Here is a 24,403-nt window from a genome sequence, read left to right as displayed (position 1 = left end):
TAATGAGATTTTTTGTTTGAGATAAACATTTTAATTGGTAAATACTTTTTTTGTAGAAAAAGTGAAAAAATGCTCTGAACTTGAATTTTTTATGAAAATTTGCTCAAAATTATTTCAAATTATTTTTTTTTTAATTTAAAAAAAATTATTTTAATTCATAATTAATTATTTTTTATATTATTTATTTTAATTAAATTAAAAAATAATAAAATATATTTTTTAATAATAAATTTTTAAATTAAAAATTAAATTTTTAAATATTTGTTAAGAAAATTTAATTTTATTTTAATTTTTGGCGTTAAAAAAATTTTATTTAATAATTCAATTAAATTAATAAATATTTAATAATTTAATTTAAAAAGTTAAAAAAATAAATTTTAAATTAAATAAATTAATTTTTTTTAAATATTTTTAAATTTAATTGAATTTTTAAATATTATTTTTCTTTTAACGCAAAAAATAAAATTAAATTAAATTTTCTAAACAAATATTTAATTTAATTAATTAATAAAAAATACATTTTATTAATTTAAAAATTTATTTATTATTTTAAAAAATAACTTTTTTTATTAAAAAAAAATCACAAAAACATTTTTTAGTATTTTATTTATATTTTTATCTTAAAAAGCTTTTTAGTGATAAAAAAAAATTAAATTTTTGAAAATTAAATAAAATTTATAAATGAATCTCAAGTTAAAAAAAATTTTTTTTTTTTTGTTAAAATAATTCACATTTTTTAAAATATTATTTTTTTTTTGTACAAACAATAGAGATAAGAATTGTAACACAAACTCATAAAATCTCCCCTCGCGAGTATTTTTTTTTCAAATACAAAAAAACGTCTTGAAATTTTATAACAAAACAAGATGATCGACTTCCTATCATTTGTTTCACGATATTACGCGTGATGGTTGGCTGAGATGATCTTAGCATGTCTTCCATCAACAAGTTACGTAAAATCTGGGTTATTCAATTTTTTGTATTTTTATGATTTTTTTTTAAATTTTATTTAAAGAGAAAAAATATTCTAGACTGAAGAAAAAAAATATTTAAAAAAAAATCACTTTTTTCTTGGATTGAAGATCCCTTGAGACACAATATCTAGAACGAACGATGTCGTGCCTCACAAAATGTCGGTCGTTTCGGATTTCGTAAGAAAACGTTAAGAAGGAAGAATGACTCGTCGTCGTCCATTACTAAACTTGACATGTAATTATGATGGAGATGACTCAAACATTATTAAATGTATTTTTTTGTGTCACACACTTTATATTTTTTTTTTCACCGCTCAATTGTTATTTTATTTCATTTTATGGAAATTTTTTCAATATATAACGGATGACAATAACAACAACAGAAAAAAAGCCGATTTAATAACTTTTTTGTTGGTTTACACAAGAGCGAGAGAGACAATAATAATAAATAGTGACGACTACAAACAACTTGCAAGTAAAAAACTTTTCAAACATTTGCGGGGAAGAAGCAGCGACGAGCAGCAGCAGCAACAACAACAACAACACGAGAAATATGCGGGACTTTAATTAATCTTAACAAGCTTAAATTGGATGATTAAGTGTTGGCTGACATTCTGTGTGATGTGAATTTGGTTGTTTTTTGTATTCAGCGAACGAGAATTTTTGGCGGGAAAATGTGATAGAAGCGCTTTTTTGTTTTGGCTCTGAAAAAATGTCGATCTACAGATCTAAAAATGGCGATCAACTGATCAGATCCAAAAAAAGCGATCTACAGATAATATCTAAAGATGGCGATCTACAGATCAGATCTAAAGATGGCGATCAACTGATCGGACCTAAAAATTGCGATCAGCTGATCGAATCTCCATCTTCTGATCTGTAGATCGTCATATTTAGATCCGATTAGTTGATCGCCATATTTAGATCCGATCAGTTGATCGCCATATTTAGATCCGATCAGTTGATCGCCATTTTTAGATCCGATCAAGTTAAGACAAAAACCCAAAAAAGTTCACTTTTGATAAATTTTCATTCCGTAATGCCTTTGAAAAAGAACCAGAAGTCGTCAGAAAGTTATTATGCATATTTTCTCGTGATATTTTGCTCTCTTTCTTTTCAGATATGATATTCATCCCGGCATGTCTTCTATTCTTCTACGCAACAACAAAAGATAGTGGTCAATATTAATAAAAATAATAATGAATAAAAAAGTGGAAGAGCAAAAAAAACCAACATCAAAGATAGAATATGAGTGACTCGAAGTAACAAAAGAAGAAAAATTCATAAAAAAAGAGTTTCATAAACAAAAAAGTTTGTAGGTTTGAATGATGATGATGATGAAAAACGATTCTTTTGTCATTCATTTTTTTTCTTTTTTTTGTGTTTTTTAATGAAACTAAAATTTTTTTGTAGTTTTTTGTTGACACTTGTTGCTTCTATTTTATTTTTTTTTCAGCAAAAATTTAATTTTTTTTTATTCTCGCAAAAATTTGATCAAAAAATCGCGATAACCTCCAAAAGTTCATGCAATTTCTTAACTTTCCCCTTGGAAATTTCCAAAACCCGCATCGAGATATCATAAAAAAAATTTCACACACCGCCACAAAGTAAAAGGATCCTGAATTTCTCATCGCTATCGGACCATAACACCCTTCGTTGCATCTACCTGTATCATCACATAACACGCAGCACACGCAAATCGTCACACCATGCGACGCTGAGTGTATTAAACCCTCATTTGTGCCCAACAAACATCAATAAAGTACAGAAAACAATCGACGAAGAAGAAAAAGAAACAAAAAGGGGGATGGAAATTACCACAACAAACGCATGGTAAGGTAATCTTTAAATAACAACATGGTCCGTTTTGCTCTCAAGTATTCATAAAAAAAAACTTGAAAAAATTTTAATCTCAATAAATTGCGATATTCAATAAATTTTTTTCGGTCGGAAATCGAAGAACAGACAAAAAATGATTTTTTTTATGGTAATAAAATGGAACAAAAGGGACACGTGACCCCTATTAGCACTTATGGTTTTTGCCTGGCGTTTTTTTTTCATGTCGATTGTTTATTGTTTTTTGTAAGTTTTTTTTCGGTGCGCGTAAACTTCAGACAAATTCAGACGTTTTTCGTCTGGAAAAAAGTTTTCTACATAAAATGTCTGCGAAGCCAAAGGAAGTGTAAATTTATATTTTTATTTAAAGATGTTTCATTTTTCACGATTTTGCGTTATACGAGCACGTATTTTTTCAAGGTCGTCTGATTTTTCATTTTTTTTAGGAAAATGATGAGTTCAGTGCACTTTTGATATATTTTCTTTTTTTTTGTAGAAAATTATGAAGAAAGAAATTTAATAAAAAAAATTTCTCTGCATGATATTCAAAAAAAAAAAAAATCGCCGTCACACACGCATAAATAATAATCACTGAAGAAAATCGTGAGACAAAAATTTGTTACAATACGGGTCAATACTCATTTCAGCGTCAGTTTAGTCGTGTGTCCCCTTTCAATCGATTCCCATTAACTTCATTCACAAAAAGTGCATGCAACATGTTCAACCCCCGGTCGCAATGCAATTCAATACCAGTCGAAAAAAAAAGTTCATTCACATATATCACGTGAATAGACACACACACACGTACACACACGGATATACGGATAAATGTTGAACTAGAAGAAGATGTTAATGATGATGATGGTGGTATGCAACGCTGCAGAAAATATTATGCCGGTATTTAAATGTTTTTTTTTTTTTGAAGATTTTTCTGACTTCTCTCGGGAAAGTATTTTTTTCCTGTGTTGATGATGTTGGTGATTTGACGTTTTTGATATGACTTGGATTTTGTAACGAGGGTTCTTAATACGTCAAAAAATGAATAAATAAATAAATAAAATCTTAAAAGAAAAAAAATAATTAAAATTAAAAAAAAAATAAATTTAAAATAATTTTTTTTTTTAAAAAATATTTAAAAATATTTAATTATTTTTATAAAATTAATTTATTTTATTGTTATTAATTTGAATTAAATATTTATTTGAATTAAATTATTAAAATTTTTTAATTATTTTTTTAAATAAATATTATTTATGAAATAAAGTAAATAATTAAATTTAAAATAATATGAATAAAAAATTAATTTATAAATTTATTTTTATTTAATTATCTAATTAATTTTATTTTCTAAGTTTTAATAAAAAAAATAAAATAATTATTTTTTAATTAAATTATTTTTTCAGATTTATAATTATTTAAATTAAAATAAATTTTCGATTAATAAAAAATAACTATTTTATTATTTTATTTATTTATTTATTATTTTTATTTAATTAATTTAAAATCTGAAAAATGCTCCCTTGAATAAAATAAGAAAATAGAAGGTTAAATAAAATAGATAAAATAAATTTTGAAAATTTTTTTAATATTTTAAATTTTTTTTTTTTTTTATTATTAAATTTATATTTTATTTAATTAAAAAATAATTTATTAAAATAAATTATTTTAAAAATTAAAATTATTTTTATAGATAATTTTTAATATTTAATTTATTAATAAATAATAATTATTTTAAATTAATTTTTTTAATTATGTATTAAAAATCAGATAAAATTAATAACAATATAAAAATATTTAATTTTACTCAAAATTATATTTTTCTCAAAATTACTGTAAAATTTGTTTTAAAATTTTTGATATATTTACTTTATTTAGGTATTTTAGTCAAAATTTATTGATTTAAAATAAGCAAAAGCTGCCAAAGTAAAAAAAAATAAATTTGTTAAGGTCTCATTTTCATAAATTCTTGATCCATTGAACCTATAAATCCCATTTAACAACCAACAAACGAAAAAAAATACTATAAAATCTGACTCACACGCATCTATCATCCAATTCCCGAGCACTTGCTTAATCATCGTCAAACAAGGAAAAGCTATTACATAAAAAAAATACTTGAAATGACAAATTTAAAGCAAATCTATCATATTACTTCATTTCCATCCCGAACGTTGTTTCAAAACTACTCTCGCACACACTCGTTAGAGCTAGACAAACAACAAAAGTCGAAGCGAAATGTAAGCGATAAGATACTTTTTTTTTTATTACCAACCGACTATTTTGATATGCTTCACATGTGCTTGAACAAAGTAACGGTTTTACTCACTGCGACGACTATTCACGAGAAAAAAAAAAGAATACAACATAAAAAATTCTCTACACTGTTTCTTAATTGATTTCAATTGGTTTAAATTGGTTAATGGCCTAACTCTGCATCGGTTCTCTATCCTCCTCACATGGTCCGTAGCTCGGTTTATTTGCAAAAGCGTACAAGTGTGTGTCAGTCAAATGTGGAAAAAAAGTCATGCACGATACGGGAAAAGGTTTGATCTTATCTTGCTCAGATTTTAAAAGTGTTTTTTTTATTATTCTTTTTTTTTTCGAAATGCGACTCGGTTATTTGAAGTACGTAGAAAGTTGTCGTCGGAAGAATAAAAGACGATAAAATTGCATTTTTTAACCACGTGACCATAGTTAATGAGCTCAATGAATATTTTACAATTTTTTTATTGAAAGTCTTAAATTTTTTATCCTAATGCATATTCTAATTATTTGACCCAATGAGCAATTAAAATTTTCAGCTTATTGCACATTTAACAAATTTTTTGAAAAAAATTAACCACGTGACTTTTCATAAAAAATTAAATTTTATTATTTAACAATGTAATATGCAACAATGGTTAATTTAAATTTTTAACCCAATGCGAATTTGTAATTCTTTGATAAATTTGAAAAATAAAATAAATTTTACCCCAATGCAAAATTAGAAAAATTTTAAACCACGTGACCATTTCAACTTTAGTTTATGTTTAAAATTTTCATCCCAATACATAATTTATTTCTCGATCTTGAATCTTTGGTTCAGTTTACATTTAAAATTTTACCCCAATGCACTTTTCACTTTTTTTCGACCCAGTGCATAAGATTTAAAATTTTAAACCACGTGACCTTTACTTTTACTTTAAATTTAAAATTTTGATCCCAATGCATATTTTTGCATTTAATGTTGAATATTTGACCCAGTTTACATTCAAAAATTCACCCTAATGCATTTTTAAATTTTTTTATCGACCCAGTGCATATAATTAAAGACATTTTAACCACGTGACTTAACAGACATTTAAAAATCTTTAAAATCCCTTTTTTTCTTCGAAATGCAATACAAAAAAAAAATAACAATTGGAAAATAAAAACCACATGCTTCTGTTGTTGTTATTATTCCTGCTGATGTTGCTGCTGTTGTTATAGCTGTGTATTTTTTTTTATTATTACAGTATAGTTTGTTGGAGAACCGACTGATGATGATGATGACATTGTTGTAAACAATTTTTTTTTGTGTTTCGAAATTTATTTATTTGCTCGTGTTGCCAATGCGGTTGAAAGTTTTTTTTTCATTTTCAGCTTTGGAGTTTGGAAAAATTGAGAAAATCAGAAAAAAATGCAATAAAGGAGATTGATGGAAAGACAAATAAAAATGTGCAGCTTTGATAGTAAAGTGATTGAAATGTTTTATCACTTTTTGACGCTGCTGGATGTAATTTTATTGCATCTAATGACAATTTTTGGAGGCAATATCGACCATGATTGAAAAAAAAACGTCGAGCTTCAGGGTAGTTTGTTTCATTTTAGAAAATTGGTTTAGTTTAGATGAAATGTTTAAATTTATTGAGAGAAAATATTTTTAAAAATTTTAAAAATAATATAAAAATTAAAATTTATAAAAAAAAAAAAAATAAAAATAAATAAATTAAATTAAAAAAAAAATATAAAAAAAATTAAAAAAAAAAAAATAAAATTAAAAAAATAAAATTAAAAAAAAAATTCAAAAAAAAAAAAATAAAAAAATTAAAATATTAAAAAAAAAAAAAAAATAAAATAAAAAAAAAAAATAAAAAAAAATTAAATTAAAAATAAATAAAATTAAAAAAAAAAAAAAAAAATTTAAAAAATTAAAAAAAATATTATTAAATTATAAATATTAATTATAAAATAAAAAAATAATAAATTGAAAAAAAAAAATCTTTTTTCAATAACAAAATCTACAATTTAATAATTTTGATTTGAAAAATATAAAAAATAATTTACAGGCGATTTACCTTAATAAATTGTCAATGTCATAAATTTAACAGAAAAAAATCTATACACAAAATATTTGAATAAAATTATATAACTTTTCAACTCACGTTTTTCATACAATTTTTTTTTCAAATGCCTCTTAAATAGAAAAGTCTAGCCTTCATTCACACTTCTCTTTACAAATTCTCGGTGAATCAAAAAATAATTGAATTTTTAATGATTTTTATTAATATTTCTCTCACAAAAAAGTTAACAATATTTTTTTATACATTTTTTTTATTTATTTATTTTAAAAACATTTTTTTCTTTCATTTAATATTAAATAAAAATTATTTTTTTCATGAAAGTCAAACAAAATTGTCTACAATAATAAAAAAGTGTTTTAATTATAATTTTTTGTCTAAAAAACAGAAAATGAGTGGAGTTGTGTGTTAAAAAAAAACTTCAAATACTTGTAAATCTAACTGACTGCGAAGATTTTACGATTTTACCTAAAATGCGATTTCTTTTGTTATACATAAATTTGTTGGAAAGAGCGGGACTTTAATAATTATTGTTTTGAGTGAATTAACGAAACTTTTTTGTACGAAACAAAAAATTCGCAATTCGTGGGCAAAAATAAAATTTATAATAAAAAATTAAAAAACTTGGACACGATGATTTTCTCGATCACACACTAAAATGCTGCCATTATTCATGATCGCGACACCTTCCAATCCCTTAAATTCGGCATCGCCGCTTCCCCAAGATCCGAAGGCGCGCAAAAAGCTGCCATCCGGATGGAAAATCTGGATGCGATTGTTACCGCTGTCAGCGACTACCATAAAGCCATGTTCATCCACAGCGACGCCGCTGAAAAGAAAAAAAAAATTGAATGAAAATTTATTGTCAGAAAATTTTTAGTAGGATTTGGAGTCTCCTGTCATGCCATTCAAATGTAAAATTAAATTGTATTTATTTATTTCTTTTTAGAAAATATTTTTACCGAGGCGACGACGATTTTTGCATGGAGACGACAACATTCAATGATTTATGGTGTAATTTTCCAATCCAATTTATTTCAAATATTCATTAGCATATTTTGTACATATTTGAGGGATGGCGGGAATAATTTTCCTTGGTCCCAACTTTTTTTTTCATTTAATTTAATTTTGGTATAGTGACGATTTATCGAACGGAATTTTTTATTGAATTAATTTCTTGGGCGAAACGCTTCCGGAAATGTCTAGTCTAGTCAGTCCTTCGACTTTTAATGGAATTTTTGTAATGTAATTTCTATCAACGTCAATCTGGAATGTCTATTTTGCATTTTTCTGTCATCTAAGATGCAAATGGGAATTTTCTGTTAATTTGATAGAGATATGGAAAGACATCCAGTAGCATCGTTCGTTGTTTATTTTTATCAAAAGAAGCTCAAAAAGTAAGGAAATAAAGAAAAAAAAATTGACAAATCCAATTTTTAGACTTAAAAAACTCAAAACTTGAAAAAAACTAAGAAATTCTATAAAAAAAAATTTTTTATAAGAAAAAAAATGCACCGACGGCACAAATTTTAACTCAACTACGCATCAACACACAAAACTTGTAAATAAAATAATTTAATAAATTCGTCCGACGTCAGATGAACAACAATGCAAATTCATCGGTAGACAAAAATACAATTAAGTAAAAAACCAAATTTGATCATTGAAGCAAATTCCATTTCAGGAGTTTCAAAAGAATAAAAAATTGTTAAATTTTGTCGAAATGGAAAACACACACACATGACAAACCGACATCATTACAAAGAGGCAGCACAACATCAAATACACGCTTCATTAATTTTTATTTTATTAAAAAGGTCTTATTAGGCATTAAAAGTAGCTATCAGTGGTTACGATGACGACGCTCGTCTTCGACCTTTTGTGTGTGTGATAAAAAGACATGTTTTTGCATATTCCAGCAAGAAAATTCCCAAAAACGAAAAATATGGAGACGCTTAAGTTATGACGATCAAATTTGGGTCACGATGTCGTGATTTTTATGAGACAAAAAAAAATGAGGGAAGGTTTGTGACCAATTTTGAAGGGTTAAATGCTTTAATATCATAAAATTTGTCGGGATGTAAAATTTTAAGAAATTTTTTTGTTTAAATTTTACTTAAAAAATCTTTTTTAAGTAGTTCGAAAATATCCTTAAAAAGTCAGAACTACGATAAAAATTATAATTTGAAACAAAAATTTTAATTTAATTATAATTAAAAAGTTAAAAAATTATCAAATATTTTTTTTCGTAAAAAAAAAGTTTAAAAAATTCACCAAAATACAATTTAATAATGAAGGTCTTGAAAAAATAAGAAAAAAAATTAAATAAAATAAAAAAAATATAAAAAAATTCGTGAAAAACTAAAAAATCCTAAATTTAGTGTGAGAAATTGATTGCATAACTTTAGGATGAATTTCGTCTTTTAAAATTAAAAAAAAAAGATCTACGGGCACATCATTTCATTGAAAAAAATATATAATGAGATTTTTTGATGGTTTTGTCTTAGTTAGGCTTAAAGATAACAAAAATTACCTAAATACAGAATTCTGAAATGAGCTTTTGATATTTGATATTTTTTAGTGGGTTTGGGTATCTTCAAGTACCTCTTTGGCATACCAAACCGTACTAAAAATGGCTTAAAAACACTAAAGCTCATTCAAGAATTTTAAATTTAGGTTTTTTGGACTACTTTAGACCTAAATAACACAAAATCCATCAAAAAATCTCATGCCATATTTTTTTCCGATGGAATGATGATTTTGAAATTAAAAAATAGGTCGACGGGTAGAACGAAGTTTACAGGTAACCTCAACTTTTGTAAAACTTTCAGATTTACTCAATTAACGCCTGGTTTTGTACTTTTTGTAATTCATTTAAATCAGTTTCATTGTTCAAAATCAATATTGAGCTGCAGTAGTCAATATGTGAGCCAATCATGGATTTGTAAAGTATCAGTCTTGTATCTCTGTCAATTTTTCTTCTAAACCGATTAAAGAAAGCTTTTTCCTTGGCAGGTTTTTTTTATCACAGTGTTCAGATTTTCTCTCAAGTTCAGGTCTTCCTCAATAATCTTTAAAAAATTTTTAAAGTTCTTCCTTTTTCAATTTTATTCATTTCAGTGAAGTCCAGGTGTTCATTTCTTCTGAAAAAAAAAATCCTGAACTTCGATTTTTTGAATTTAAATTCGAATTTGGTGACTTCTAAAAATTTTTTTTGTCAAAAAAGGTCTCCTTGAGTTGTTTAGACTTCAGATCGTTCCTTCAAACCTCCTCTTAGATCATTTTCTCTCATCTGAAATGCGTAATAAAAAATTAATAGAACAAAATTACATCTTTTAAATGAGAAGACAGTTCCTTGTCATTATTCCACTCGTGTGCCTTTAATCGTTGTATCACATTTAAGGTAACTCGTGTAATTGTTGTCGCTTATCTGTAATTTCGTTCAATCCTTTTCATTTTCAAAATTGCACATTTTTTTCTTTGCGTAATCATAGGACATCTTTTAATTTAAAAGCTCTTGAAAAGTTTTTGATCCTCCTTTGATGATTTTTTTTCTTCTTGCAAATTTCTCATCATCTTTTAATTTGAAGAAAAAAAATCATCAACAAAGCTTAAACGAAAAAAAAAACTAAAATGACAAAGATTCATTTTACCGAAGCAAGTCGCAAAAAAAATATCATTAGAGTAAACTTTGACTGTTATTGTCATCTCATCTCAACATCTTTCCACAGCTAGATATTCAAATGTCTTCAAGTCGCATATATCTCAAGGGGGTGCATCATTGCTTTTACCATAAGAGCATTTTATGAGAATGAACTTTGGTACTAAAGATGCGAAGGAAAAAAAACTTTCAATGTGGAAATTTTTTGCTCATCTCTAACCATTTAAGATGAAATTACATTAAATATCCTTGGTTAATGTCTTTCCTGCCTTTCCTTTTTTTTCCTTTCGCCTTCCAATTGCTCTGGATATATTTACGAGCACCAACAATAAGTAAGTGAGTCGAGAAAAACTGTCGTTACCACGTATTGTCCTCTTTTTTTTCTCTCTCTCTCTCTCTTCAACATCAATTCTCACAATTTAAGGAAATGATGCACTTTTGTAAGACATTAAAATGGTTTGAACGAATGTGTGTCTTACTATTATTATTATTGTAGTTGTGTTGTTGTTGTAAAATGTGTTAGTCGTCATTTAATTTTTTTGTCTCTTTCGCTCTCTTTTTTCACGCTTGCTTGCTTGCTCTTTCGCAATTCTCCAGTAGTAGTAAAAAAAAAGTTGTAGAGAAAAAAGAACACGTACCGCTTATCACATCATGACAATAATAAAAATAACAGGAGCAAACTATGTCGAGAAAGATTTCTATCCTTTTGGTGGATAGACAAAAAAAAAAGAATAACATTATAAAAGGAGTAAAGTGCTTTTATCTATTATTTTTTCTGCATGCTGCTTTTATTTTATTACTCTTGATTGTCTTTTTTCTGTTGTGTTTTTCTTTTTTGCTAACGTTTAATGGGCACAATATGCACTTAGTTTAAAGCTTGTAACTTTACCTTGTCGTCGTCACTCACTTTTCAGGTGTTTTGTATTAAAAATTTATGAGGAAAAGTGTTTACTAAAGAAATTTATTTTAGATTTTTTTTTCCAATTTTTTTTTTATTTTTTTAAATTTTAATTTTTTTTATTTTTTAGTTTTTTTTTTTTAAAATTTTGAATTTAAATTTAAAGCTATTAATTTTTTTTTTAATTTTTTTTAATTTTTTTTTATTTTTTTAATATTTTTAAAAAATATTAAATAGTTAAATTTTTTTAAAATTAATTATTTTTTTTAAATTTTTTTTAACCAAATTTTTTTTTAATTAAAAAATTAAAAAAAAGAATTTAAAAAAAATATAAAAAAAATAATTTAAAAAAAATGTAAAAAAAATAATTTAAAAAAAAAAATATTTTAAAATAAAAAAATTTAAAAAATAAAAATATTTTAGCTATTAATTTTTTTTTTAAATTTTTTAATTTAAATTTAATTACTTACTTTAATTTATTTTTAATTAAAAATAATTCGAAAAATAATTAAAAAATAAATTAATTAATCTTCAAAAAATAATTTATTTTTTTTTTTTAATTAATAAACTTTTTTATTATAATTTTTTGAAGTGTTTTTGATTAAAAAACTTATAAAGAAATTAATTAAAAAAATAATGGTTTAAAATTCCATAATTCAAATTAAAAAAAATAATTTAAAAAATTAAAATAAATCAAAAATAAATTTCTCTAGTTTTTTTTTTAATTTTTTTAATAAAAATTATTTTAAATAAAATTAAAACTTATAAAAAAATTAAAATAATAAAAAAAATAATTTTATGACTCAAAATTAGCATTTTTTTCCTCAAAGCGTATAAATTCTTATTTTTGAATATTAAGAATTAAATAATTACGAATGAAACACAAGATTACAGTCTTAAGCGAAAATATTAAAATATGCTTTGAGATATAAACTTCACAATAAAAAAAAAATGCAATTTTAAGTTAAACTTAAAATGCGGAAATGCTCTTTATTCCCTAAATTCTTTTCATCCTGGATTTTCATTAAAACCTTTAAAATCTTTTAAAACACTCAAAAAGAATTTTCCAAGTTCATTTTATGAAGTCTTTTAAAATTGAAAAGCATTCCGTTTACTGAAAACTTGTTCAAATCCAAATGAAAAAAGCTGATGAAAACAACATTAATTACAGCTGAAATTATTTCTATTCAATTGTTTGGCTTTGAAGCTCTTCGCTGAAGAGAAAAAAAAATCATAAAGAGAGGTCTTGTATTTGTTCGAGCATGAAAATAGTGCACAAAACAATACAAACAAAGGATATTTTATAGTTTTCCTCCTTTTTCTGTATTTTACAGTAATTTTCAGTTTCTTTGTATATTGTTCTTTTGCTGTGATGATGCCGCCTTGCTGTGAAACGTGGCGATGCACTTTGAAGCAAAAATTTTCTCATGCTCCTAAAATTTGTCATTTTATTTTATTTTATAGTTTTAGAGGTTTCTTCTTGCGCCAAACTTCTTGTACTCACTAATTAACATCAAATATGACTTTTTAATGAAAATAGTTTTGCTTTTTATTTTCTAAGAGGATTTCTTGAAATTGCTTCGCGTACGGAAAATTTTAATGAATTTACGAGAAATACTTCTTTTTTTGTTCTACTTCTTCTTCTACTTCTGTGAATAATGTGTCATGGCTCATAAATTGTCAAAGATGCAGGAACGTGTGAAGTAGGGGTAGGAAATTTTTTTAAAGGATTTTAGAAGAAAATTTTCAATATCATAAAGCGCCATCTAAGGAGTAAGTTGAACTTTTAAAGCGCCATCTACAGGTTTTTGTTTAATTAGATTGCCATCTATTGTCATTTTGAAGCCATCTAGCGCTATTTACAGATTTTTTGTTCTTTTAAAGCGCCATCTCTCGTTTTTTTTAAGAATTAAAGCGACATCTAATCTAGCGACATTTTGAACATTTAAAGAGCCATCTAGTGTCATTTTGAAAAATTAAAGTGTCATCTGTTGACAGTTTAAAGACTTAAAGTGCCATCTATCGACATTTTGAAGCATTAAAGCGCCATCTATCGATATTTTGAAGAATTTAAGCGCCATCTATCGACATTTTGAAGAATTAAAGCGCCATCTATCGACATTTTGAAGAATTAAAGCGCCATCTATCGACATTTTGAAGAATTAAAGCGACATCTTTCGATATTTTGAAGACTTTAACTGCCTTCTATCGATATTTTGAAGAATTAAAGCGACATCTATAGGTTTTTGTTCAAATTTTGTAATTGAAAGTGCCATGCAGCGTCTAGAAAAATCTGCATTTCCTTAAAATTGTTCAAATTTCTTCTAAAATTCAAAAACCCCTACTCAGTAATGAAGTACAGGTAACTTTGATATCGTTAAAAAGGGTTAACAATAATAATAATGTTAAATTTACTCCTAGATTCTTATCTGACAAAGGCATTCTTTTTTCCGTGTTTTTTTCCTTCCCCCTTTTGCATTCTGACAAAAAAGAAAACGACACTGTGAATGATTTACACCTCGTAATATTTCACATTTTTCCGTGCTCGTGCTCGTTTTTCTTTATTTAAACGCCCGCTTTCGACATCATAAAACTTATGAACATTACCTCGTTAATGTTAAATTACTTCATATTTGATGTCACTTTAATACGACAAGCGACAACAATTCACATAGTTTATGTACACGAAGCAGCAGCAGCAAGGTTGTTTGCTAATGTTTTTGTTACTCTTTTTTAATAATCATAATTTTCCACATATCATCGTAATTTTCACTCCATACTCGTCGTAGGTTCGCCATAGTTCGTAGTTCATTACGGGTGACTGCCAACAAAAAAAAACTTTTTTTTGTTCGTTGTTGTAAACGAGTGCCATCATCATCATGATCTTACACATTTTTTCATTATTTTTATTTTTATTATGTTTTTTTTGTGGGTTATAATACCAACCAAGCCACATAAATGTCGAGAAAAAAAAACTTTTTTTTTTGTGTTATGGAGAAAAATTTTTATAGAAGAAAAAATAATAAAAAATATTTTCTGATGGCGACGAGCAATTTACGAGAATCGAACGTAATAATGAGTAATTGTAATTAGAAGTTATGGCATTTTTGGCGACGGAAATTATGTAAGAGTATAGAGAAAGAAATCTTACCGTGGAAACTTGAATTGGCCTTCTTCAGATCCTTCGCTGCCAAATGATGACAAAACGCGCCCATTGATGTCGAAGATCTGAAAAAAAATAATTAAAATTAAATTTTAATTTTTTAAAATTTTAATAATTTTAATTTTGAAAAAATTAATTTAAATTCATATTTTGAATATTTATTTAATTTAATTACTTAAAATAATTTAAACATTAAATAATTAAAAAATTTTAAAAAAATATTTAAAAATAAAATAAAAATTTATTTAAAAAAAAATTAAAATGAAATAAAATTTATTAAATTAAAAAAAATTTTATAAAAATTAAAAACTTAATTATTTTAATTTATATTTTATTTAATTAAATAAATAATTAAATTTGCTAAAAATAAAATTCGTAAAAATTATATAAATAAAAAAATAAATAAATAAAAATTTATAAAAAAATAAATTTAATTTATTTATTAATTTAAAAATATTTATAATTTTTAATTTTTTAATTATATTTTTAAAAAATTAAAAAAATTTAAAAAAATTAAAATTATTTTTTTTTTAAATTAATTTTTTTTTTAATTAATATTTTTTTTTTTAATTAATAAAATATAAAAATTTATAAAATTAATTAAAAAAAAAAATGAAAAAGTTTTAATACCTGAATTCGATGATTATTCGAGTCAGAGACAATAACTCGATTATTATTTGACACAGCGATGTAATGAGGATGTTCAAGTTGACCTTCTTTATTGCCACAAGTGCCGAATTTGCCAACAAATGTGCCATCGGATTGGAAAACCTTCAAAATTTCTCAAGTAAATTAAAAATTTTTTAAAAAATTGAAGAAAAAATCTCACCTGAATACGATGATTTTCCTTGTCGCAAACATAAATGAATCCAAGTTGATCCGTACTGATGCCCCATGGATAGTTGAATTTCCCATCGGATGTTCCCTGGGACCCAAACGCACGCACAAAGCGTCCCGACGGATCGAGCACTTGTATGCGGTGATTGTAGCGATCGGCAATGATGAACTGCCCGATGCGATTGACAGCGATGCCGGCGAGACAATCAAACTCGCCATCGCTGTTTCCGTACTGCCCAAATTCCTTTTGGAAAATCCCGTTTTCGTCGAACACCTGAACGCGATGATTCGACGAGTCGGCAACGACAATCGCATTATCGGCGCCGACGGCAATACCACGTGGCCACGTAAATGAGCCGGGTTCTGCTCCCCTGCCCCCAATTTGAAACAATTGACGGCGCTTCTGGAGGTAATGTGCCCTAGGGGACAAACCTGCCAGGCCTGCTATAGCGGCTGCTACCGTAGGAGAGGTAGGGGAGCCTTGCGCGTTTTTTGAATCGTCGTCGGAACTGAAATCGTTGGCTTGGCGCAAGGGCAAGCCCAAACTGAGACGACGTGCTGTCGATGTTGGTGTCACGGCACTTGAGGAGGAACTGCTTCCGCCATGACGATCGGATGTTGAGGCGCTCGGAGTATCTTTGGATTCGCGCGATCTTGTGCCATATTTGTTCTTTAAGTAACGTGCCCAAGAACTGAGCTCAGCACCATCTTTGCCAGATGCTAAAATGAAAATAAAAATAAAATTTTAATTTCATCAATTTTTATTGATTTCAATTAATTATTTTCAAATTTTCAATTTTATTTTTATAAATTGCTCAAGTTTTTTGAAATTTTTATTTTACTTAAGTTAATTTAATTTATTTATTTAAGTTTATTCATGCATTTTGCTCTTTACTGATTTTTAATTTTTTTTTATTTATTTTTTAATATTTTTCTATAAATTTCAAAAAAAAAATAATTTTAAGATAAATAATTTTTGATTAAAATCAATTAATTTTAAATTTAATTTTAGTTCAATTTTATTTAAATTTTAAAATAATTATTAAAATTTTATCAATTGAAAAAAAATATATTTTTTAATTAAATTTTAATTATAATCAAATATTGAGTATTTAATAATTCATTTTTAAGTTTTAATATTTTTTTAAATTATTAATATTTTTTTTTAATTTTAAAGTAATGTCTTTAATTTTTTTTTTTATATTTTTCTTTAAATTTTGAAAAAAAAAATAAACTTTAATTTAATTTTAATTTAATTTAATTAAATTTAACTTTCATTTCAATAAATTTTAATATTATTTTTTATTTCTAATTTAATTAATTTATTTTATTATTATTTTTTTAATTTCGAAAAAAAATTTAAATTTAAAACAAAATAATTTAACAATCAATTAATTTAATTTTTTTTTTAATTTAAAAAAATGTCTTTGAATATAATTTTTTTTAAAGTAATTCATTTTATTAAATTTAGCTTAATTTAATTTATTTTATATTTTTTCAATTAATTTTTTAAATTCACAAAAAAATAAAATATTAAAAAAATCACTTACATCCTGCAGCTCCTCGTTCGGGCGAATTTTCTCTCGACTTCAAGACATGCGTTGAACGACTGCGAGACAATTCACTTCCAGCCAGACTTGATGAAGGTCCGTATCTACATCAAATTCAAAAGAAAGAAAAAATCCTTTCAACTTCTGAAGAAAATTTCATAAAATTTAACATTCAAGTTAGTTCCTCATTAATTAATTCGTGTTAATGAAAGCACGATTCTGATTAAAAAAAAAAGTAAATTAAAAACCTTCTCTCAATATTTTTTTTTCTCTTTTTTTAGAACAACAATTTATGAAGAAGGAAGAAGAAATGAGAAGAATGAATGAAGAAAATCCCACCTGGATGCCAGATAAGCGGCTGGAGAGACAGTTGTTGGCGACGGCGGATCATCATCGTCGTCGTCGTTGCCAAAGTTGTGCGAGGATTTGCTGCGTGCCAAGCGTGTACGACGCTCCTTTAGCGCCATGTACCGTTGGCGTCCCGTTCCGTAGCGACTATCGGAGTCTTCCTCCTCTTCCGGAGGCACAACTGCTGTGCTTTTACTCTTGTTGAGGAATCGACTGGAGTACCCACTGAAAATGTAAGTTTTTTTTTGTTTTTCGAAATTTTTGGTATGAAGAGAGAGAGATCAGCGATGTTCGAGGAAAAAGCGCAAAATTTGACTGAGAAAGAACGTCGTCGAAAAATCTACTGACATTGTTAGACAGTCAACTTCACAAAAATGTAAAAGTAAAAAAAAACTAAAAAAGGACAAAACAGGTTTTTTAGTAGGGTTAAAAGTGTTTTTGTGTAAAAAAAAAATTTGATCCATCAAGTCATGTGATTTGTGATTCCTAAAGCTCGAATTTTTTTTATTTGATTCTTAAAATTAGAAAAATTAATTGAAAAATACATATTTAACTAAATAATTTAATTTTTTAATATTTTTCCAATTTTAAAAAATTAATTAATTTTTTGCCAATTTTAAATTTTTAAAAATTATTTTAAAAAAAATTGTAATTCCAAAACTTTGAATTTTTTTGATTAATTTTTCTATTGAATTCTTAAGATTAAAAAAAAATAAAATATTAAATTAAATAATTTAATTTTTTAATAATTTTTATTTTAATTTCTGATATTTTATTTTAAAAATAAATCGCAAGTGAATAAAATATCAAAATTTATTAAAATATTTAACTATAAAATTTAAAAAAATAAAACTATTTAATTAAATATTTTACAATTATTTTTCTTACATTTATTATTTAAATTAATTTATTTAAAATTTAATTTTGAATTTTTTAATTTTTTTTATGAAGAAAGAATATTTTTTTAAAAAAAAATTAATTAATAAATTATAAAATAAATTATTTAATAAATAATTTATAAAATAATTTAATTAATTAATTTTTATTAATTTAATTCAAATTAAATATTTATTTTTCTTTTTTTTTAAATTTATCTATTTATTTATTTTTTTTTTAATTAAAAATTTATTTTTTTTAATAAAAAATTAATTAAATTTAAAATTAAATTAAATATTTAATTAATTTGATTTAAATAAATATTTTACAACTATTTTTTCACATGTATTTTTTAAAATAATTAATTTAAAATTTAATTTCGATTTTTTTTTTTTATTTTTTTAAGTAAAAATTTTTCTATCAAATAAAATCATTTATTTATTAATATTTAGAGATAAATTTTTGGAATCACAATGACTTATGGATCAAGGAATCGGCATTGGCATACTACTGTTATTTTTATTTTTTGGTTTCTAGTGTTATGGCGTAGTTTCTTTATAATTTTTAGTATTATTAGATACTCTGTGTTCTGTGGAAAGGCAAGTGTCAGTGTAAAAAAAAATAAAACTTTCACAAGAAAAAAATTCTCAAACCCAAAAAAACCTTACCTGCTACTGTAACGACTTTCCGTCTCTGGCTCGGGAACTGTCGCTGTCGTCGCTGAATTTCTTACTCTTCCATATTTGGGGCTTTCATCCCGTTCAAAGCTGCTATGCGTCGGACTCGATTTATACGCATTCGCTGCACTTTGTCCATACGCCGATCTCGGTTCTTCTCGTGAACTTCTTCGCGAATCATTTCGAGCTTCATCTTGCATTTGAGAGCTTCGGGTGCGATAAGAGCTCGTATCAGGCTTTGGATCGGCAGCACGAGATGGCGTTGTTGTCGTTGATGGTTTCGCTGCGGGCTTTGATTCTTCCTCAGACTCTTCTTCGCTTTCGGTTTCCTCTTCGCTCGTTTCCTCCTCGCTACTTGACTCAGTTTCCTCCTTTTTCGGCGGTTCCGTGGTCAAAGGTTGGTTCAGAAATCGCGATTGAAATGGTTTCTTTTCTTGCGTCCCATTGGCAGAAGCAGCTGCTGCTGCGGCGGCGGCATTTGCACTATCGGATGAGGCGCTGGATTCGTTGCTGGGGGCACGCGTTGTCTGCTTATTTGCAGCTGTCGCCGGTGTCTTGGACTGTTGAATGGAGTTGGATTGGGGATTAGATAATGAGTTGTCAGACGATTCGTCGCCCTCGTTTATGTCATTAAACAGCGTAGACTTTCGTGGGTTAAGCATGAATGAGTGATTTTTTGATTGTATGGAAGTTAGCGTTGCGGAAAAAAAATAAGAAAAAAATCTCAAAAATTTAAAATAATAAAAAAAAACACAAAAAAACGACAAAAATTCAAGTTTCAAGTCTTTTATTGGAGGAAAAATTTTTTTTCAGTCAATCCGTCGTCGGTTATTTCGTCATCGTGTCTGTCGAAAAAGATAGAAAAAAGAGAAACAGTAAAAAGCAAAGAAAGCATGAGGAGGAAAGAAGCATGACATTGATCTGTAGGTGAATGACAGTCGTTCGTGTCGTCGATAAAGGTGAAAATGTTACCTGCTCGCTTGCAGTGTTTTGTGTGTCTTGCGATGATGAGTGTTCTGTGGATGTGGATGGTTGACGTTTGAGTGCACTTACGCGATCTGCCGTTGGGCGTTCAGGCTCTGTGACGCCTGTAGCTGCCGCTGTCGCACTTGAACTTGCTCCCTTATTCTGTCGCTTAATCCTGTCAATTTCATCTTCTGACATTTGGCGGTTTGTAGTCTTTTTTTGACCCGCCACAGGAGGCGCTGCTGTCGCTTGTTTCGCCGTTGGAGGCGCTGCTGTCGGCGGCGGTGTCACTTTTTTCTGTACTGGCCCACGTTCCATGTCTTGTAAACGTTTCATCACACGCGGCGAATCCATCAAGCGGAAAATACCACTTAGAGGTCCCTTGGAAGTGTCTTCCGTACTCGTTATCTTGTTCTTATCTTTTTGACTTTTCGCCGCTTCGAGTTGACGAGCGCTTTCGTTATCGGAATCGTTGTCGTCTTGATGCCCGCGTACAAAGCGCGAACGGAAACGAGATTTCGGACGAGATGATGTCGATTCGTTATCGTAATCATCACCGCCCCCATAGTCGTTTCCTCCTCTGCCATAACGATCGTTATGCGAAGCAGCTGCTTTTACGGGTCTTTCGCCGAATTTACGACCTCCAAGCAAGGGTTCGTCATCGTTGAGCAAACCTTGAGCTTCTTGTTGTCGGAATTGTGTTGCCAGACGATGATCGGATTTGCTGCGTAACAATCCCGGACCGACTGGCGCTTGTAGTAAACCGCTCGTGCCTGAGCTCGGCGCTGGGTGAATGATATTCAGGTCACCGTAATTGGCGACATTCATAACCAGCTGATTCGGATCGAGCGCCATCGTGAAACGCACACGACGATTATAGTCGGCAGTTTCGTACTCGAAATTACGCATAAACTCGACAGTTTTGAGGAAAATTTCCTTCGTATCGACGAGTTCGCAGTCATCCCATTCGACGGCGTCGGTCATATGTTTGTCAGCTAGATCACAATTACTCGTAATATTGGCAATTTCTAGCTCCAAGTTCTCCTTGAGCGTACGTAAGTTTTTCATTTCTGTCGTAACATAACGATCTACTTCTCCTTTCAGGTAGTCTGTGCGATCCCGCAAGGCACGGAACAGACGTTTGTTCATCTCATCAATTTCCTCAGTCACACAATTGCAGTTCGTCGAGAGATTTTGCATGTTTTTCTCGACGAGTGCCAGCGTGTCTTGCAAACGATGGATGCCACGACGAATCTAAGAAGTTATCAAAAATTGTTGTTTTGTTATTTAATTCAGAATTCAGAAAAAAAACCTACTTGATTATTCACACGAACAATTTCCCGACGAAGGATATCCATGTGCGCCGATTTGCAGTCTGGGCAAATCTTCTTTTCGCAATGAACGCACAACGTGCAGTAATTCTTCTCCGAGCACACATTACAGCGTTCCATCGTTTGACCTGAAAAAAAAAAGATATTCATCAGTCAGAAGAAGCAACAGAACCCTATTTAGCTAAGAATCTCATCATTCAACGAAGAAAAAAAAACCCGAAAGAAATTCATAGAAGAAGCTAAATAAATCACTTCTCATTACACAAGCAATAAATCTTGGTTGTCGCATGTAGTCACTCATTCACTACTCTCGTCGTGTAACATTTCCATCAGTTACTAAAATCTGTCACACGAAGGAGAAAATTTATCGGAAAAATTGTCCACAATGGGAGATCGAGGAATTTTCCTTGCAGAGTTAGTTTTGGCGTAAAATCGCAGTAAATAACCTCAATTTTAATAAAATAAAATATGATAATCAGCAACGATAGGTACATTGAACGATGGCAAGAAATCAGTTAAGTGAGTGTGACTGCACGACATAACCTCGACAAAAAGCCAATAAATCTTCCTTTCGAGTGACATTTTTCGCGTGCGAATTTTCTCATCATTTTCATGTCAAATCAGTTTCTGTTAAATTAAATTAGGGCGATGCAATAATTGAAATTGTTTTGGATTTAATCGATTTTTTATTGGTTAGAGATTTATATCAAGAGCTAAAAGTTTATCTGAAGAGCTAAAAAGCTGATTTCAAGAGCTGAAAGTTCGTTTTAAGAGCTAAATGTTCGTTTTAAAACCTAAAAGTTCATTTGAAGAGCTGAAAATCTAATTTCAAGAGCTAAAAGTTCATTTGAAGAGCTAAAAAGCTAATTTCAAGAGCTGAAAGTTTGTTTCAAGAGCTAAAAGTTCATTTGAAGAGCTGAAAATCTAATTTCAAGAGCTAAAAGTTCATTTGAAGAGCTAAAAAGCTAATTTTAAGAGCTGAAAGTTTGTTTTGAGAGCTAAAAGTAAATTTGAAGAGCTGAAAATCTAATTTCAAGAGCTAAAAGTTCATTTGAAGAGCTAAAAAGCTAATTTTAAGAGCTGAAAGTTTGTTTTGAGAGCTAAAAGTAAATTTGAAGAGCTAAAAAGCTGATTTCAAGAGCTGAAAGTTCGTTTTAAGAGCTGAATGTTCGTTTTAAAACCTAAAAGTTCATTTGAAGAGCTGAAAATCTAATTTCAAGAGCTGAAAGTTCGTTTTAAGAGCTAAAAGTTCATTTGAAGAACTGAAAATCTAATTTCAAGAGCTGAAAGTTTGTTTCAAGAGCTAAAAGTTCATTTGAAGAGCTGAAAATCTGATTTCAAGAGCTGAAAGTTAGTTTCAAGAGCTAAAAGTACATTTGAAAAACTGAAAATCTAATATCAAGAGCTGAAAGTTTGTTTCAAGAGCTAAAAGTTCATTTGAAGAGCTAAAAAGCTAATTTCAAGAGCTGAAAGTTTGTTTTAAGAGCTAAAAGTTCATTTCAAGAGCTAAAAGTTCATTTCAAGAGCTAAAAGTTCATTTCAAGAGCTACAAGTTCATTTGAAGAGCTGAAAGTTCGTTTTAAGAGCTAAAAGTTCATTTAAAGAGCTGAAAATCTAATTTCAAGAGCTGAAAGTTCGTTTTAAGAGCTAAAAAGCTAATTTTAAGAGCTGAAAGTTTGTTTTGAGAGGCTAAAAGTAAATTTGAAAAGCTGAAAATCTAATTTCAAGAGCTAAAAGTTCATTTGAAGAGCTAAAAAGCTAATTTTAAGAGCTGAAAGTTTGTTTTGAGAGCTAAAAGTAAATTTGAAGAGCTGAAAATCTAATTTCAAGAGCTAAAAGTTCATTTGAAAAGCTGAAAAGGGCTGAGAAGTTCTTTGAAGACCTAAAATTTCATTTCGAGAAGCAAAAAACTAATTTCTGAAAGCTAAAAAAAATCATTTAAGACAAAATCTAAAACATTTCAAACTATTGCATCGTCCTTACTCAATCAAATCCTCCCACTCACACATGTCTCGCCTAAACTACTTAAAGGAACCATAAAAGAAAGAGAAACAGAGAGAATTGATTCAATTATCTGGCACCTGATGCGTTAAACGCCGTCTATTATTATTGTAAAGTTGTTGATATTGATGCCTCTGTGCAAATTTAATTGAATAGTCACACGAAACCTGTAATTTATTTGTTTAGGCTTCTTCACTCTTGTCTCCGTTACTCAATTACCAAAAACACACACCTAAATTCAAACATTAGGTTTCGAACGAGAAAATTAATTGATTGCCACAATAAACCACAAAGAGGACAAATATTTGCTTCGTTTTGTTCTCCGGTGACGCAAAATGCCGAATATTTTTTTTTTACCTGATGTTGGATCCGGAAGCTCGCCGGTAATTTCAATGTGTAGCTCGAGGAAACGTTGCAGCGTGACATTTGTGGGAAATCCTTGTACGCCTTGGTACGGTATCCGATGTTCGGCACGACATTCCGGACATTTCACCTGAAATGCAAAAAAAAAATATGAAAATTGTGAGAAAATTTGCGTTTAATTGGATGAAAAACAGAGGAAGTGCAACGAGAGTTGAACTGCAAGGAAATTGTAAACAATGTCCAATTAAGAGTTGTTTACGAGTTTTCCATTTTTGTGCCCAGAAAATTTAAAAGGAGTAAATTTTATCTATCAAGAGTGGAATTTAAGACTTTTATTTAAAAAAAAATAATTTAAAGTATCAAATGTCGAGAAAAAAAAATTTTTCAACTCAAAATTTCTTAAAAATTATTTTAAAATATTTTTTTTTGACTCCATTTAAATCCACAGCGCATAATTGTTGATATCAAGTCGGACAATTACCAACTTTTTTTCTTTTCCCTCCAATTAAATGACAATTTTCTTCAATTATTCTGATTTCTTATTCAAAAAAAAAAAATTATCTCGGGAAAATCCACTCAACTCAAGGTCGATGGAAGAAGATT

General features: G+C 27.9%; 1 protein-coding gene across 3 annotated transcripts in view; it reads right to left on the bottom strand.

Moving 5' to 3' along the window:
• Positions 1-7,474: 7,474 nt before the first annotated feature.
• LOC134829523 (RING finger protein nhl-1) overlaps positions 7,475-24,403 on the bottom strand; it is a 29,481-nt gene continuing 12,552 nt past the window's right edge. For 2 of the 3 annotated variants that reach the window (XM_063842616.1, XM_063842615.1), the window contains exons 3-12: positions 23,795-23,930; positions 21,422-21,564; positions 20,193-21,359; positions 19,131-19,699; positions 17,578-17,811; positions 17,239-17,342; positions 15,681-16,408; positions 15,482-15,622; positions 14,840-14,916; positions 7,475-7,958 (exon numbers count right to left, since the gene is read on the bottom strand). In XM_063842616.1, coding sequence (XP_063698686.1) covers positions 7,745-7,958; positions 14,840-14,916; positions 15,482-15,622; positions 15,681-16,408; positions 17,239-17,342; positions 17,578-17,811; positions 19,131-19,699; positions 20,193-21,359; positions 21,422-21,564; positions 23,795-23,930 — 3,513 coding nt within the window. In that variant the 3' untranslated portion in view covers positions 7,475-7,744. The remainder of the gene's footprint in view (positions 7,959-14,839; positions 14,917-15,481; positions 15,623-15,680; positions 16,409-17,238; positions 17,343-17,577; positions 17,812-19,130; positions 19,700-20,192; positions 21,360-21,421; positions 21,565-23,794; positions 23,931-24,403) is intronic. The other variant, XM_063842617.1, reaches the window with a different exon arrangement.

The sequence above is a fragment of the Culicoides brevitarsis genome, chromosome 2 (assembly GCF_036172545.1).
Source record: "Culicoides brevitarsis isolate CSIRO-B50_1 chromosome 2, AGI_CSIRO_Cbre_v1, whole genome shotgun sequence".
Lineage (NCBI taxonomy): Eukaryota > Metazoa > Arthropoda > Insecta > Diptera > Ceratopogonidae > Culicoides > Culicoides brevitarsis.
The sequence above is the reverse complement of the archived record's forward strand: the minus strand, read 5'-3'. Positions and strand labels throughout refer to the sequence as shown.